At 39.4% G+C, this 19,223-nt stretch overlaps 2 protein-coding genes across 2 annotated transcripts; one reads left to right on the forward strand and one right to left on the reverse strand.

The window, feature by feature from the left end:
- Window positions 1-3,371: 3,371 nt before the first annotated feature.
- On the reverse strand, window positions 3,372-4,547 carry CLUP02_18387 (uncharacterized protein; the record flags this gene model as incomplete). Its single annotated transcript, XM_049297289.1, has 2 exons — window positions 3,372-3,725; window positions 3,786-4,547. 2 exons carry the CDS (start codon window positions 4,545-4,547, stop codon window positions 3,372-3,374), a joined length of 1,116 nt encoding a protein of 371 aa, XP_049138513.1.
- A 626-nt stretch (window positions 4,548-5,173) lies between these two features.
- Window positions 5,174-6,604, forward strand: CLUP02_18388 (uncharacterized protein; the record flags this gene model as incomplete). The annotated part of the gene is made up of 4 exons (XM_049297290.1): window positions 5,174-5,275; window positions 5,366-5,585; window positions 5,646-6,288; window positions 6,367-6,604. The coding sequence occupies 4 exons, from the start codon at window positions 5,174-5,176 to the stop codon at window positions 6,602-6,604; spliced, it is 1,203 nt and encodes a 400-aa protein (XP_049138514.1).
- Window positions 6,605-19,223: the final 12,619 nt, after the last annotated feature.

The raw sequence follows: 19,223 nt of genomic DNA on the forward strand, positions 1-19,223 counted from the left end.
GGGCAATAAATGCCAACTACAACGTCTCTACGCGCTGACCGAGGTGTATGCGAACGCCTGGACGGCGGATCTTTCGACCAGCATTCGGTGTGGTTGAAGACAAGCTAGGCAGATTCCGAAAACCCGCGCAGGGCACGACGGAAACTGACATGTTCGCACCAAGACAAGTTCGAATCACTTGGGAGTCCCGTGAGCATCACAACCATGAAGACTCAGGAGAACTTTCGAAACGAATGAATGCGATGGCGCAGCTAGCTAATGGCGAATCCGCCAGGAGCGAAAGGATGCCCGAAACAACATGCCACCGATGAATTTTAGCTCAACGCAAATCCAAACGATCCATCGAATGAGGAGAGGTACTAAAACCTCCCTTCCTGACCCTTTATCCGGGAGAATGCCAACGCGATGTAACAGAAAATACAGTCATCCATGGAAACAGAATGTGACGCGGTCTAGTAACGAATACATGGAGAGACAGGAGATGCTGAGTCGAAAGAGGATGACGGGCCTGTTTGCGTCAATGACTATCTATGTGACTACCATGGTCAAACTCATCGGAATGGTTTGCCCGCAAGTCGAGTTCTACGTGGCTAAGATTGGTCAATGGTCTAGGGATGGGATGAATCGCGAAGCAGCATTGGGGGAGCACCTCACTGCCAAGATATTTGCCGAAGTAGGTGAATTCCTTTGCTCAGATACCCCGTACTACATATCACACTGCAACCCGGACGTTCAGGGGCAAACGTCAAGTCGAAATAAGGCCGTCAGCGAAACGATGGGCAGGGCGAGCGAGGCCAATTCAGCACGTCAGGCAGTCGATTGGGTCAGGAGGGAGAAGGTTGACGTTATCCCCATGAGTCGGAACCCCATCGAAACGAGAAACAGCATAAAAGAGATCAAAGGCCTATTGGGGAAGTGTTGGGATATTGACGGCAGAAGAGGGGATTCCAAGGTTGGTCGGGCCGTTGTAAACGGCCCTCCCACCCACCTACACCCGACAGAGGAATCGTGGGCTCTGCCCATCCTCTGCCCATCAACTTCCTCCTTCCATATACATACGCAGTTCAATACCAGATTATTGAGCTTCGTACCGGCCAAAAGACTTTGCCCTGCTGACGTGTATACCAACAAAGATCCAGGCATCATCATGTTTTGGGCTGCGGCAGACACAGAGGTACCTATGGCTCGTTCGAACAACTTTGCCCCGTGTCGTCTGATACGGCTTTGATGAAAGCGATGGGGCCTTGGACCGAGATGGTGCGATGTCAAAGTGTGTATATACGCAGAAATTGCATTGCCTTTCCCGGGTCGGGATGTCAAGGAATTGGATGGGGGTGACGGCAATGGAAGCTCGGCTTCCGCGGCGCTGATCTTGTGGTGCTTTGAGAAGGAGAGAAGGAATGGTTCGGCGGACGTCAAGGATGCCAGTAACATGCACAAGACTCGGGGTTGAAGATGGGCCGTGCTGAAGGTAAGCGAGCTCAAGTCCTGTCAGCCTGTAAAATGCGCATTGGGGGGTCGGCAGCTTTTGGAGTAGGCCAAATTCAACCGTACGCCCGGCAGCTTCTGGAGTCATTAGCTGGTGCCGGGTGTCAGGCTCGCCAGCGACATAGATGCCACCGTATTGCTCGAAGATGGGAAGGACAGAAGCGTAAATATGGTCATGGTTTAGTGTAAGACCTGGCTCACTTGGTATTTCGGGGTTTGAGAAGACTGCAATGAACCGTGAGAAATCATCGGCTGTCCTGAGCTGCATTGAGGTAATTGTGTTGAGTGGGGTTAAATTGACTGTGTGCCACTGACAACGGCCGGTAACACCGATTATGTAATCCTGACCCGTCGCAATCGTTGCTTTCCGCCTCCCCAACACTGCAATTGACGGTTTCCAACGGCCGCAGTTGACCAGGCGCAATTGGGCGTATTGTGGTGTTGAGCGCGGTGGCTTAGGTAAGCGTCCGTGTCCGCAGCTGGGAGAGGCACACAGTCAAAATAGCCGCACTCTTCTTTACGGTCCGGTCGCCTTGCATCTTGGGACACTCCAGAGTACCTGAGGTGGTCAACCACACCCAGAGCTGCAGAATCTCGCAGATTGTGTCTGACCAGGATGAAAGACCGATAGCCAGAGGGATATGCTAATCAAAACTTAGAACACGGGTTGATATTAACTCAAATCCAAACCTCGTAAACTCACGAGGAAAACTTCCTCTCAGTCGTCGCCCTTGTCTTCATCCACGCTATTCCCTCCATCTTCATACCCATCTCCTCCACCAAAAGATATTCTCCAGCCCAACTCTTTCGTTGCAATTCTAACTTCCTCCTGCATGGGTGCCTCGCCATCCTATAGCGCACCAGCTACCCCTTTCAAATGCTGCGACGGACCTGGACTTTAGCAACTTTTCTCTCTATGACATCCTGGGCTTCTCCTCTGTTCAGCCCTGTTAGGTGGCCCCTTGTCTTGATGATGGAGCGCCACATAGGCGCACGAGCCAGCTACATGTGGCCAGCCAGTCTGACACTCTGCGCCAGCTGATGACTCCAAAAGCTGCCGGGGGCACGGTAGAATTTGGCCAACTCCAAAAGCTGCCGACTTCCCAATGCGCATTTCACAGGCTGCAGCAGGCGAAGATGGAACACAGCACAGTCAACCATTGTGATTACGACTATCCACAACAGTTTGCGTCCGCGGCGGCCGACCTAGATAGAGGGACTCTCCGTACCGATGGGCACGCGATCCTGAACAAGTATTTGGCAAAGATGGCGACCCCGTGTTGTTGGGATATAGTATCGCAAGACAAACCACGGCTTCGTTTATTGTTACTCTGGTCTCGATGAGAGAGTCATGATAGAAGCTTCGTCAATGTGTTACCGCATAATCGACTGAGGTGGCCGAGAGATTCGCGGCAGCGAGGTCTGCGGCATTGCGACGCGTCGAGAACCCGCCTCTCTCTGGGTGAATTCTTGGCCCGCAGAGTACCAAGTGACTACTCGCTCACAGAGCAAGCTCGTAAGTCTTGAGACTTCGAGACTGACTGTCATCAGCGGGGCATTCTCAAAACAATCCGCTTCTGGTCGCTGGAAGGCGCAAGCAAGTTTGGATGATGGCGACATGGCGCAGCCGCACTTGAGAACCGATCGACATCTGCGAGGAGCATTGAAAGGGTTGTGAAAGAAGAAAGCTTCATCGATAAGAACAGCTGAAAACAAACAAATCAGAGCAGCCGTATGTTGGCTACAGGGTATCATTTCGCGCCACATGTCCATCTCCCAATCCCAAAGTGCCGCATGGGAAGGCAGTCAGCCAAAGGTTGATGCCATTGTTCCAAAAATAACATAACCACCTTCTTTCTCGCCAGCCGACCCCCGAGCTCCCGTCATTCCCGCCTCACGCGTGCTCTCTTTCGTGACGCGCCGCCATCTTCTTCATCAGTGTCGTCTTCATTCTGGTCCATGCGCCCACGCTTCCGTATAGTATGGCCATCTGCTTCCATGTCTGCGCTATCACCGTTGGCACCACTGCCTTGTGAAGTGAGAAGGGCTTCATGGAGGCGCTGTTGGAAGGATTCGAATGGTTGGTAGGCTATCGCGCGGGTGTAGACTTGACACGTTGCGGACGGCAACGGACGACGTCGGGTGTGTGTGAACTTGTCGAGGAATGATGGCGAGACGTTGGCCGTATATAGAAGCAGCTGCGACGTGTCGTGGTCATCGCTGAGGATAACATGAACCTGGGTCGTTTGTTAGCATGGTGAATGCTGAGAGGCACCGGGAAACGAGGATATGCTCACCTGGATGCTCGCCATGCCTTGCGAGGCCGAGCGCTGTCGGTGGTGCTGGGCAGCGGCAGTAATGATGGCAGCAATGTATGGATCGTGGGCCCCTGGGGTAGGCGTCAAGGCGGCAAGACGAGCAGTGTAGATGGATCGGGTGATGCGATTCCAGTGTCCACATGATTGCTTGAGGAAGCGGCTCCGAGCGGCACGGAGGCCAGATGCGTCCAGGTAGGCTATACAGCCTGGTGTAGTTGAGGTGTTGGCAGCAAGCGTCAGACAAGGTAAGCGAATTCGTTTTGATTCGAAGCTGAGGGTCGTGTGGTCGCTGGTCAATCGGGTATTGAAGAAAGAGGTTGAAAGTAACTTCGTCAGGGCACTCTCCTTCATAGTGAGCAAGTGGCTCCTGGCCAGAGTCCTCGCCCACTGCTCATGCTTGGAGGCCGGTGGGACTGTTTGCTGTTGTGGTGGTGACGGCAGTCGATGCGGCGAGGGGACGGTACTCTCGTGGTTGGCCTTGTTGCCCTGGTGTTTAGTTAGATTTCCGGTAGAGTTTAGACTCTTGTCGGAAAGAGGTTGACGCTGTGCTTGTGACGTCGATGGAGACTGAGGAGGGGAGAGAGGCCCTGGTAATGCTTCAACAAAATCGCAGCGCAGTAGATGGAGATGGCGAGAGGTCCATAACAATGGGTGCACCTGCAGTCGCTCACGTGGATGGCAGTGGAGGATGCGCCGTATTGAGAGACTTGCGAGGTTGGGGGGCAGTTCTGGTGTTGCCATGTCCAGCAAAGTTGGTTTCGTAACTGCTGTGATTGATCGTGAACTGGTGATGCGCCGGGATGGAGTTGTGAACAGAGAAGAGTGACATAAGGTAAGTACGTATGGGAGCCAAAGCTGCGCAGGGGGCAACAGTGCACAAGGGGAAGTGGTGCGCACAAGGAATGTTATGCATAAAGGGAATTTGTGCCACTCATCCACGGATGGATTCCGCTCACCCTCCAGTCACCCTTTTCCAGGGCCAAAAATGGAGGGTACCTACCTACTGTAAAGTAGCCATTGCATTCCTGCCTTGTAGTGCAGCGCAAGCATGTCGTTCATCTGAATTATGTAATGAGCGCGTCTCCTCTCACGTGACCCATCTGCGTCGTGAAGAGGCGCGTTAAGGTACGGGCGCCACTGAGGAACTTGGGCTGCTGACTAACGGGCTGCCCAAAGTCGGGCAGCTCGCTCTACACTGTGCCCCCACTCTACTCCCTGCTCCTGCCCGCTCCTGCACAAGTACCTCCCCAATTGGAGCTCCCCCGCCAATACAAGGTAGGCAGTACCTTTTGGAGCTTTACCCCTCCACACCTCAATTGCCCCTCCATTCCGCAATTTGTCGCCAGGTGGAAATCGATGGACCCAACATGACGTACAACCACAAGCCCTACTTCCACACTGTCACGACGTCCAAAGCATTCCTTCGCGAACCGCAACAGAAGGAGAACTGGCTCGAGAGCTTGGATGAGGTGAGTGCGAGCCATTGGGGTCGCCATCAGCTGTCTGCACTACGCGTTCTTGTCCCGAAGCCTCAAACGAAGCTCTTGCCGGCATTGCAGGAATGGTCCAACTTGCCCGCCTTTAACTTCGACAGCAAGAACCGTCTCCCCTCGAGATCCGCCTTCTGGCAAGACCATGGTGGTGCCCGGGCAGCCCTCGAGAGACTTGTCCAAGGTCCCGAGCCCAGTGACAACGTTAACCGACCGACGCCACGCTCCGAGTACGCGCTGCAGAAAGCCTACGGCACGTCGCTGGGATCAACCTGGGCTGCTCTGAATCGTTTGTGTCAAACAGGTAAAGCCGAAACAAAACATCAGCATGTCGATACTGACGATCCAGGTGACGCAAGCGATGACAACGATGATGCTGAGCTTGCCGGCCATGGCACTTCAACAACATGCTCACCCCCCGCGCGCTTAACCCCCGAACCAGAGAAGAATCAAAGGGCACCGCCGCCGCTGCATAGCTCACCGGAATCGCTGCCCGAGCAGAGAAGGTCGAAAAGAACGAGACCAAACGCCACGGTCACCAACACCTACGAGCCGTTATTCTCCTCAAGCCCCTCTATTTCGACCAAGCAACCCTCTTCGCCTCCCTACATCAACGAGGAAGAGTCCGTTGTCCACCCGGCTTTGTCTGAGGATCTCACACACCGATTTGCGAGCGCTTTCATTAGGCACATCCTCTACAATATCCCAACCGATGACGAGCATCATGTCGACTTTGACGACCATAGACTTTCGCTGAAATGCAGACTTGAATCAGGAATCTCTTATACATCTATCGACGATGGAGGCCTCCTTCTCGTGGCGGACTCGGCACGCGTTCACGGTCGCATTGCAATCCTCGAGGCAAAGCGGAACCTGGCATCTATTGACAGCGGCAGACACATCCTCACCGACGAGCGTTTCGCACAATTGATTGGCCAGGCATTGGCTGTTGCGGTGAATAGGCCACAGAAATGGGCGGGACTGCAGCATACGTGAGTTCAGACCTTTTTGCTTCTCGAAGTACAACAACCGTTAAGAAGGCCGTTGGACTGACTGCATCTCGATCTAAGGATCTTCATGATTGCTGCCTCGCGTTACTATATGCAGTTCTTCGAGGTCTGCGTAAGCCCTGAATATCTCGACCAGCTCCAAATACACAGTCTTCATCAAGACGAAAACGCCGATTTCATCAGAGTTCACGCCACAGAAGTGTTTGACCTGAAGGTAGACCGCGGCCGCCAGCATGCCGTGAAGAATCTCGCCGGTATTGCTGACCAGTCGCGCCAGTGGGCGACGGGAAACTCTTGAGCGGGACACGTCCAATAATGTCAACATCGAACCATGCTCCATCACCATACAATGCATGGTCTGGCCGGTCGCAGGCCATGAAGAACCATTTCAAGCACCTCTACGCGTCTGTTGTTGATTGAGTGTTCTCCTGTCCAACGAGCGTTACTTGTTGTTTCACCGTTCTGAACACAATGGAAGGCATTGAGCACTAATCCAACTTGCTAGCAACGGAGTGGAGAGACGGAGAAGTTTATGACGAAGACGACGATGGCGGCGACGAGGACGAGCCGACCGCAACCACCATCCATGCGTGAACGCAATGAGCAAAGAATGACGATACTATCCTAACGAGACGAACAGAACAAACGAGGCGAACGAGACGAGTAAAATAAATGAGATAGACGAGATAAATAAAAGGAACAAAACAAACAAATGAAACGAACGAGACCAACAAGACAAATGAGATGTATCCAACGAATTAAACAAACAAGATAGACGAGACGAACGAGATGAATAAAACGAATAAGACGAACGAAACGAGCGAGGCGAATAAACCGAACGATGCGGACGAGAACGAGATTGATAAGATAAAAAAAACGAGTAAACCGAGCGAGACGAACAAGATAAACGAGACAAACACAACGAGCGAGACGAACAAGACGAACAAAACACGGTGCGCGATACTGGTGACCTGGAGCCTTGTTTCGTGACAAGAGAGAACCGCTGGCGTCTGCATCTGCCAGGTAGACTTCCCTTGCCCAAGCCGACCGCGATTCTGGGCCCGCGCCAGATCATCTTGGACGTATCGAGTGATTGATCATGTAAGAATGGTATAGACATTTCCCGGAAGAAAGTGGCACCATGGTTTGTCTCTGTTGCGACTACACAGCTTCTACTGCCACTCCAACCCGCAACCCGATGCTAATATAGTCTGCCATATAGGATAGACGTTCGTCTCTCAACCCCATGGCTTTCACCATGTCTGTCAGAGATGTTTTTCTACTTGCTACGCACTCTCCGGTAGAATTAAGAGTCCTCTTCGTTTAGCCCTACCACTCATGTTTAGAATAGCAGCTCTCGTTCTCCATCTCTCGGATGTCTGCTCTACTAACACCGTTGTTCTTTCCTTTTCTTTCCCTTCTCTTCATTTTCATCTGAGTAACTGACTGTCCAGGTCTCTTGATGCATCATTCTCTTGCTTTTCCGCTCTGTATTTTCTCCACTCCCGATCTGTCAACCTCGATCTCTCTCTCTCGCCTGGTCGATTCCCGCCCTCCCTTCTCACTTAGTAACACCCCAAGATCGAACGGTTCATCTCTAAACAACGTGTGCAGGGATAACACCGCCGAGGTACTATATAGCATCGTCTCAGTCCACTCACATCGTTGATCCAGTCTCTCACAGACATGGCCATGCAGCACGTTCAAGGCATGTCCCTTCCATCTCTTCGATAGGGCAATAACAAGCCGCTCGTCTGGGGAAATGCCGCGCTTATCTCGTCGCGTTCCGTCATCTAGCTAAGCACAGGCAAAGCAAACGAGCTTCCGGTAAGGTCGGCCATCATACACCTCAAAATGGCTCGAATCTACCTGTGATGGCGACACTCAAGCACCCCCTGTCACCCCTCTAGTCGAAGTCTCAGCTCCCAAAGCAGTCGTCTCGTCCGGAATCCTCTACTCATCGGGAGTCAACATTATCGTCCTTGGTGAGTCTGATTTGAGCATAGATCTGACATACGAGCCTTCTCATGTCCATCAGACTTCATCCGCTACGGAAACGCAAAACGCATAATGTCCCTCTCCAAGCAGACACCTCGTCCCTCTGGAACGCAGTTCAAGATAACAACAACAACTACGCCTCCTTTGCATAAATAAACGCCCTACTCCTCAATGCGCCGACCCCTCTCCGCAACGTGCCCCTTCGCGTGCGTGCTCAAAGCCAAGCTCCTCCACCAACCTCTTCTGGCACCATCACCACAAGCTTTCATCCGTCTTCTCCCCTTCGACGACCTTTTCGGACGGATCTTTTCATGCAAGCAGCATTTGCATCACATCCTGTGACCCTGTGTAAGCTCCCTCCCACCAGTTTGCAAGACAAACTGTCTCATCTGCGTCCAGCGGGGTGTCTGTTACCACTGTCGACCTCACATATGCTCCATCAGACTGCACACAAGACGACGTGGGCCCCACCTCCCCGATCCAAGCAGCAATCTCGGCGTTCGGTCGAAGTTGCGACGGCGTCGAAAAACGGATACGGGGGCCAAGTCTTACAGTTTTCCTATCATCCCGGAGCCGGTGCATGACGAATGCAAGGGAACGACCCTGCGTCCTGATCTTCCGTGTGCACACCACGAACAAGACAGAACACAACAGCCCTTCACCAGCCTGTCCGCTCGGCCTCGCGTTCTAGACGGCAAGTCACGGCATGGCTCAATTAGCAACAGAATTTGGGATCAGCACTGCTTCAAGATGAGCCTCCTGAACCACTGGTGAACCCAGCAGCGGCGCCCCTGCAACCGGAGGTGTTGCCGCACAATCCCGAGCAGTGGAAGCACCAACCGCAGCGAAATGCGCTGAGACTTACAAGCATCACTCTTGAGCTCCGGTTCCTGTAATAGCCACACATCATCTCACGCTCATCCGCGCCATCAACGCCGCGGCCTACTGCGGTCAATCCAGTGCCAAACATCTCCCGACTTTGCTGAAATGCGCTGGAGAAATACAAGCAAGAGTTCCGAGCTCATCTTCTCACAAGCTGGCGGCCTCCTCCATACCATGAGTTCGGTACTGTTGTTGGGGGCTTCAGACGAAGCGTCCTGCACAGCTGTAGACATGGTTCCAACAGATACCAATGACGCGGAACAAACACAACTCGGGCTGTTGAACAGTGGGTGCAGCACAATCTTCCAATCATCGATGCCGCCATCTCTGTTGTAAAGTCCTTGCTAACTCATTAGTGAAGGCAAGGGCCCAGCCGATGCTCGTATCAACGCTGCTGACGTCAAGATGTACAGGGATGCTCTCGCGTGGTACCTAACGCTGTAACGCTCAACGTCGAGGTCTAGCATCGAATGAGCGAGCCGTGGAATGATGACGATTCTCGTGTCTTCCAGATCCAGATTCACCCATACCCTCCCAGCTGCAGAGCGCGACGTTGGATTGTATTTCGTTTTCCAGATGGCCTACGGCTTGCCTCAATCCATCGACACCCTTCCACCTTGCGGGCTATCGCGAGCCGATCCTTCGTCCTACCGTCTCCTTTTCCGACAGAAGCCTCTCGAGGGTCACTAGCAGATCGGCCGATAGGCTGGTCACCTATTCCAATACGGACTCGTCATCCCCGCTGAGAACATCCCCCGGAGCCGTTGTCACACTCTCGATCCCCTCTTCAAACTCGTCTCTAGCCTTTGGTTCCCATCGTACGTTCTTCTCTTCCATCGTTACTCTCAGCCAGGCCTTTTGCTGCGTCGAGTTCGGCGTCACGTCGGAACAGACTATGAGTGTCCACAAATCAGGTTCGCAGGTTCGTGAGAGTCATGAGCGCCTGGATTGTTGCGTCCTCCATCACCTTATCCCGGCTCTCCTTCTGCGTCTATTTGCTTCTCTTTCCTACTTTCTCTTCTTCGGCTCCTTTGGCTTCTTTGGCTTTTTTTCCCCTCTTCAACTTTCTTCGCCTCGTCAGTCCTCTTCGCCTCCTCGAAACTCGTTGCTTCTTCGACTCTCCTCGCCAACTTCGCCTCTTCAATTCTTTGCACCGCCTCTCTTACTCCAAGTCTGTTCGCCGTCTCCTTCGCCTCAACTATGTTGGACGTATCTTTTGTGATATTCTCCTTTGAGCCCTTCGCTTCGAATTCCTCCACCGCTCGCCTCTTCATCTGCAACTTGCACCAGTTCCACACCGCCCATGGCCGGTGGTCCCCTTCGCCACCATCCGCCGCCACCACATGCACATGGGAGTCGCCATCATCACCATCATATGCAATCCACGACTACGATTCCTCAATAATATGAACCGCGAGTTTTCCAGATGCGCCCCGCAACCGCTTGATCTCAAGATACTCGGCAAGCCCGCTGAGCTTCCATAGCTGCTGCTCGAGCTTCACCCCCCTGGCAGCATGTTCGATATGGTTTTATCATTGGCACCGCAAGAACAATTTGTCAGACTATCATGTCCTTGAAGCGAGGGCAGAATCGCACTCTCTTCTGCGAATTGCTACGCATCGAGATTACGTTGCCGCAAATCTGCTTATGGAACCTCAGTGAATGGCCATGGACGCGGGACGGAGGCGCGGATCAAGGAGGCCGATCGCGGCTACAACGCAATTGTCATGCGGATGTTTTTCGAGATTTGATGACGCGGAAGAGGCCTTTAGGGCGCGAAACCTGGGTAAGCTGGTTCTAGCTCGACGCAGTTGGGTCCTTTCTGGTAGTGATTCTGAAGCAATTGGGCCCAAGACTTGGATTGAATGGCTGTGATGAGATAGTATTCTTATGATGTCGTAGAGTCACTATAGGGGCATCGATATATATAAAGAGAACGGTTGTTTATTAAAAATAGGAAATAGGTATAAAGCTCGCTCTAATATAGAGGGTATAAGTAAAGTAGGCCTCGGTAATTATATAACTAAGGTTACGTAACGTATAATAAGGCTATAAATAGTTAAAGCTATTATAATATACCCCCCTAAATAAATATATATTTAAAAAAAAGCGTATTTAATTACTTATATTATTATAAAAAAGGTTTATTAAAAATAAAAAACTAAATATTACTATATAAAAATCTATTTATAAAAAGAATTATAAAATAAATTAGTTTACGTATAGAATTATAAATAAGGGGTAAATTAGCTATAAATTAACCTCTATATTCGTTATTATAAATAATTTTAAAACTATATTATTAATAAAAAGTACGATCGAGGGACGGCTTCTTTTTAATTAAATAATTAACTTATAAGTTAAGAGTAGTAAATATGTAAATTTCTTATTACTACTTATAGTATTAACGTTCTTTCTTTTTTTAATTTATATTTATATTATTACCGTATATATATACTTTTACTTTTCGCTTTTATACTTATGTTTTTATATATATATATATATTATTAAAAAAAGGATCTTTATTAATAATATTATTTTTATTCAAATATTACTAAAATAATTAATTAAAAACTATATCTATATTATTATAGTACGGGAGGTTAAGAAGTATAAGTTTAAAATTATAGTTTTAAAAAAGAGTAGTAGCTCTCTTAGCCCCCCCTACGAGCCTAAAATAAGTAAATAATATTCCCTTATTTTATACTTTAGTTATAATACGATTTTTATTTATTTAACATTAATTTAATTATTTTATTTAATAAATAATAGCTTTATAACTAAACGAGTTATTTAAAAAAGTAGTAAAAATAAAAAGGGTTTATAATCCCCTCTCTTATTTCTTTTTAAAAATTAAATAAATATCCTTATTTTTAAAAAGATAATATAAATAAAAAGAGTTTATAGCCCCCTTTTTGACTTCTTTTTAAATAAAAAAAAGAGAAAAAAAACGATTTTTTTAAAAAATTTAAAAAAATAAAATAAGTTTATAACTCTTTCCCTCGCCTCTCCTTAGAGGGTATAAATTAGTTAATTATATATATAATACTTTTTTATTTATTATTATTTATAAAACTAATTCTTAATAGCGGGCTTTTTTAATACTATTTTTAATACTAAGGTTTAATACGAGCTAGTACTTCTACCTCTCTTATTTAGTTATAAATACCTTAAGTATATTAAGAGCGCCCTTAGTAACTATTTAGACGGTATATACCTCCCGGGTTTACGTATTAATAATAAATATTAACGTTATTAACCTTATAAAAAGTCGGGTTATATCCCTATTTTTAAGGGGTATATACGGTTTTTAAGTATAAAGTTCTTATATTTTAAATAAAAAGTAATAAAAAAGTTAATAATAACTATAATTATTAATATAAAACTATTTATATTTTATAAAGTAAGTTCTAAGCCGTCCTCGTTTTATTTATTATTTATAATTTAATATATAAACCCTAACTTATATAATAATAATATTATATAAAGCCCTTAAGTATAATAGTTTTTTAAATAAAAATAAAAATAAGAGGGTTTATATAAACGAGGCCTTAATAAAAGAGGCGTTTATAAATACTTTTTTTATATTAAAAGCGTTATTAAAAGAACTTATTAAAGACGTAATAGTATTAACTATTTTATTTATAAAAGTAAATAGTATCTAAATTAGAATTAATATTTTTATTAGTTTATATACCCCTCTAAATATATAGCCCGCGTTAAAGTCTTTTTTAAATAAATATATGTTTATTTTTTAAATAAATAGCCTCTTTTTAAATAACCTAACGGGGCTATTAAAGTAATTTTTATACTCCTTAACTATGAGCTACGTTTTTTAATTAAAAACCGGGCCCGCCGGGCCGTTTTATTACTTTTTAAACGTCCCCTTATTTAATATAATTATTTTTCATATATTTTTTATATTTAAGAATAATACGAAGTACTTAAACTTTACTCTAAAAAAGTTCTTTATAAAACCGTTAATTAATATCTTATTTATTAATATATAAACTATTTAAAATAAGTCTCTTAAATACTCTTATTATAATTATATATTTTAAATATTAATATAATATAAGTAAGTTAAGATATATTTCCCTTTTTTTATTATAAATTTAATTATTCAATAATTATTATAATATACTTTTTATATATTACTAAGTTTAAGTAAAATATTTTTAAAAAGGTATTTAAAAGCGAGTATTTCCTTAGTTATATATTCTAAGCTTAGTAATTCGGCCTCCGTAATTAATATAATTATTATATTTTAATAAACTATTTTTTACTAAACGAGGTTATTAAAAAAGGAGATTATAAAACTTTATAAGGATTTTTAAGTCTTTTTATTATTTATAAACGAAGTATTATTTATAATTAGTAATACTTAGCTATTCCCTAAAATTTTAAAATATATTACTAAGTATTATATATAAAAAAGGTATTATATAACCTAATTTATAATAAAATAATATTAATAAGATAGGTTTATTAAGAACTAAGAGAATAGAACGTATATAAAAATAACGTCGGGCTAAATTATAATTATTATATATAATATTAATCTAATTCTTTTTTAAAAAAAACTTAGTTTTACTTAGGGATATAATCCCTAAGTTCTTTTTAATTAGGACCGTTAGTAATAAAATTATAAAAATAATAAAGTTAATAAAATCGAACTTTTTAGTTATTTTTTTAAAATACTAATTATAAACTAAATAGATCTTTTTATTTAGTTAATTATAAACGACCCTTATCTTAAGATATTACGAGACTAGCCCTTAGTTTTTTATTTTATACTTCTTTTTAACCCTTTGGGGTCCGGTCTGCCTCATTAGGGGCCATCTTCGCCTTTATAAATAAGCTAGTTTATTAGGGTTAATATTAAGTATCTTTATTACGTACTTTAATAAAACTTTATAACTAACTATAGCCGGCCGTAGCCGTTATTAACTATTAATACTAACTAAACTTAAGATATTAATAACCCCGCTACTATAGTATATTAATTACCTTCTTAATAACCGAATACTACCCCTTACTTTCTCCCTTTATTTTATTTAATAATAACCTCTCTTTAATATTCTTATTTAATACGCTCGCTTACGCTCTTTTTAAGCTCTTAATTATATTATTAAGTCTAAGCTTATTTATATTTTATTATATTAAAAGGGCGCTAATAAAAGCGACGCTTATTATAATATATCTATCCGTTTTTTATAAATCGATATTATTAATATAATATTTATTAAAATAGTCTCTTTATAGCTCGGGGTCGTTTAGTATAATACTTATAAAATTAAATAACTTCTAGCTATTAAAGAAGCCCTAAGGGTCGACGAGTTATTAATAATATCTCGGTATTTTAATAAAGTATACTTAAAATAAATAGTTAAATAGTAATAGTAATAGCGTAATAATAACGGATAATAAAAGAAGCATCTTCGACTTTAATAAAAAAAACGAGGTAACGAATATATATATATATAAGTAAAGTTAAAAGTGCTAGGGTAGATATTATAAGGTCGATATTATTTAATAAAGACGAGGGTATCTTTAATACTACTATTATAAGCTATTATTACTTAAAAAAATAGTTAACTTAGCTAAGTACGCGGGCTTATAAAGTAGTAGCGTTAAGCACTTAATATCGCTATTAATAATTTATAATTATAAACTTTATGAAAGGGAAAGTTAAAAAAGTAGAAAATCTAAAAGAAAATAGTCTATCGAAATAGTAGGAGTATCTATTAATACTATATATTACTACTATATAATTAATATTAAGAATCGCCCGAGTAGCTAGCAAAGGCAGAAATAAAAAATAAAAAACAAATACTTCTTTTTAAATCCTTTAGTTACTTAATTAGCCTTATAAACGTAGTTTTTATAATAAAAAACGAGGATATTATTTATATAAAAAAGGACTAGGACCTTTTTAATAAAATCTCAAAATAAATATAGGTTTTTATTTATAAATAAGAGATCTAGATTTTTAAAAATTAATACTAGCTCTTTATATTATAATAATAGAGCGTTATGGGCGCTATATAAGGCCCGCTTAAATTTAATATATATTCTTAGCTTATAAAAGCCGTTTAAAAACTTATAAATAATAAAAGGGTTACTTAGCTTTTTAATTATATTTAAAAAAAGTATTTATAATATTATATTAATAAATTTCTAAATTAAATTAAGTAATAATAGCTATAACTACCCTAAACGTTTTAATAATTAGTATTATTACGTAAGTTTTTTTTAAGGAGTATCGTTTTTAAAAGTCCTCTTTAATATAAATTCTTACTTTATAATAATCGAAGTAATTATTATTATTAAGTTTATAATTAAATACTTATTTAAGGGGTATTAGCTTAGAAATAACTAATACCTTACTAATTATTTTTTAAATTCTTTTTTTTTTAGTTTTTAAATTTTTAACTATATTACCTCTACGAATTAACTTTTTAAAAGTTCTAATATTTTAAAAATATCCTTTTACTTTTTTAAAAAAGTAATTAATTAATTTATATAAATTTAGTTAGATTAAACTATAGTTAGTAAAACGTACTTCGTTTTATTAATTATAATATAAACGTAATAATATAGTATTTAATACCCTTAGGTTACCTCGTTAACCGCTTTTTATTAATTAAGTATATACGTATTAAAAAAGAGTCCTAGTCTTTTTCTATTCGAATATAAAAAAAGTACTACTTAAATCGCTCTTATTAACTTGGGTCTTAGATAAATGTTTTTAATGATTAGTTTTTTAATCTCTAGCTTTATTTAATATACCCGTCCTCTTTTTAGCTATATTTGTTTTTTTATTTTGCCTTTGTTAGTTGCTCGGGCGGTTCTTAATATCGATTATATAGTATTAATACATAGTATTAATAGATACTCCCACTATCTCGATAGACTAATTTTTTTTTTTAATTTTCTAACTTTTCAACTTTCTCTCTTGTAAAGTTTACAACTACGGATCCTTTTTAGCTATATATATTAATTATATTAGAGTTATTAATTAAGTTATTTATTATTTTTATTTTTTCATATAAGCTCGCTTATTAAAAGGGTTCGTTAAGGTTTAATTAAATAAAAAGATCCTTTTTATAAAAGTTTTAAAAAGTCTTTATATTTATTTATATATATATTATATTTTTAATCTTTTTAATAAAAAGATTAACTTCTCTTATAGTTTTATTTATAACCTTAGTTAGTTAAGTAAGGTTCGTATTTAACTCCGGACTTTTAAAATCTAAAGTTAATTTAAAAATAAGTAACTATTTACCTCGTTTATTTAAAAATAAACTAGGCTTTTTTATAGTTTTATTTACTTTTTATAAAATAAGTATAAGTAATAATAACTACTTTTTATTATTAATTAATATAACCTCCTCTTTATTTATAATTTTAAATAATTACAACTTAGGTTCGATTATTATAAGTAATTATTAAATTTTATTTATTATAGCCCTCGACTTAAATAAACGAATTATAATTTTAATATTATTCTTTAAATAAAAAGCTATTTTATTAAACGTTATATTTTTAATAATATTAATTTCTAAAAGCGAGGGGATTTAGATCTTATATAAGTTATAAGCGTTCGTTATATAATTTACGAAGTATTTAATATATCCCTTTTATTTTATTTTAAAGCGTCTCTTATTAATTCCTTTTTTATAATCCTTTTTAAAAAAGTATATTTTATAATTATATACGTACGTTTATTTTTAATAAGGACGTAAATTATAAATAAGCTTTACCCCCCGACGGAGCAATCTACCAGGGCCGTACTATATATTACGTATTAAAGAAAACTAAGTATAATGCGCTCTATACTTAATTACTAACTAAAATAGTTAACTAACTTAACTATTATCTCCCTTTTATTAATAGCTCTTAACCTTTTATTACTTACTTATAAAATAAGCTTTACTTATTTTAATATATATAAAACCTCTTAGTACTAGCTTACGTAAGTAGTTAAGTCTAATATAATCTATTTTTTTATATAAGTATTATTATTACTTAGGGGGTCTTATAAGAGCTATTTAAAGCGCTAACTTATTACCCTAACTTTATATACTTTTAGCTTATTTATTATAACTATTATAACTAAGCTAGTATTAATATATTAAATTTTAATATCCGTATTAGCCCGGTTATTTACAGTATTCGTATTATTACTTAGCTAAATTCCGTATTATTAAAAAATACTTTACTAATCCTTAAGTATATTTATATTAATTATAATAGCTATAGTATTGAGCTAGCTAAAGAGGGTACCTAGCTTAAGAGGGGTAGACTTATTAATAAGTATCTTTAGTTCTAGCTTATTAATTACTAATTATATATTAAAAGAGTAGGTTCTCGTTGAGGTAGTATTTTAACTAGCTAACTTCTTAACTAGTTATCTAACTAGCTATTTAAGTAGTAGTTTATATATTAATAGGTTTATTTAGTAGATTTGTTTAGTAAATTTGTTTAGTAGATTTATTTAGTAACTTTGTTTAGTAGATTTATTTAATAAATTTATTTAGTTTAAATAGAGAGTAGCTTTAGGTAATATTAAAAATAATAAAAATAAAAAGAATTTTTATAAGCTCTAGTACGAAGAGTAATAAATATTAGCCTATTTAGCCCTTTTTTTAAAAACCTCTACGTTATTAAAGTTTAGAACCTCTATAGTTAAGGGCCGCTTCTAACTATTACGGCTAACTATTATAGTTAATTATTATAGCTAACTTCTATTATTAACCTTTTTAACTAGCGCTATTACGTAAAAAATAGCTTACCTATTCCGAATTAAATAGTAGTTTTCGTATTAAAATCACTATATTACGTTAAGCGCGTACTTAGGATATATTATATATATTATATAGTTAAAAAGTATATTATATTATATAATTTCCTTTAAAAGCGTAATCCTATTAAGGTCGATCTTTTATACTTATAAAGCCGGAAAAAAACTACTATATAAATAAGCTTTAATATATTTATTAATTACTACTACTTAAAATAATAAACGAATTAGATTTCTTTAGTTTAAATTAGTAATAATTAGTTAGTACGTTACCTAGGGCTAATATTATATAAATAGGCTATGGCTAATATAGCTTTTACTCAGAGTTCGTTTAATAAACTAGCTATTAATATTATATTAATTACTTTATTAATAATTTTTTAACTAGCTCGTTCCCCTCTTTTATTTAGTTTTTTTATATAAAAAGGAGTAGTTTCTAAATCTATTTTTAGCTCCTATACTTATATTTAAAAACGAGTTTTATTATTAATTACGATTATTATACGTTTTATATTTTATTAAATCTTACAAATAGCTACGCCCTTTTATATACGTACTTATTATTTAAAAAAGTATAAGACTTTAAATATTATATTATAAGTTTTTATAATTCGTAAAAAAATAAAAATCCTATTTAAATACTTATTTTTAATTAGTATTAGTTACTTATTTTATTTATAAGTTAATAAGTAGTTAAAGAGGTCCTATAAGATTTTATAATAGGGTCGGGTTATTTTTTATTTTAAAGTATATTATAAAATAACTTATTTTATATAAGTAGTCGTATAGTATTAGTATTTTAAATAGCTTAGTTTTTTAATCTTTACCCCCCGAGTAGTTAAGACGAGCTTTTTAAGTACTATTAATACGAAATATTTAAATCTAAAGTATTAAAACTAAGCTATATCTAATTAATTATTCTTTAACTAGTATAAAAAACGTAGGTACTAAGCGCTACGTATTAGAATTATATTAATAAATAAAAACTAATTTCTAAGTAGAAAATAGGACGAATAGGGCTTATATTTTAAAAAAAACTAAATTAACCTTCCTCTCGAACTACTTAATAATGACGTTCCTAAATTTATTATTAAACTAAGAAATATAATTAAAACCCGAGTATTAAATACTAATTTTTTAAAGGAGTTTTTTTAATATAACGTTTATATAAAAGTTCTTAATAAAACTAATATTATAAAAAGTAAAATACTCTATCCTAGGCCCCTTTAGT

The sequence above is a fragment of the Colletotrichum lupini genome, chromosome 11 (assembly GCF_023278565.1).
Source record: "Colletotrichum lupini chromosome 11, complete sequence".
NCBI classification, from domain to species: Eukaryota; Fungi; Ascomycota; class Sordariomycetes; order Glomerellales; family Glomerellaceae; genus Colletotrichum; species Colletotrichum lupini.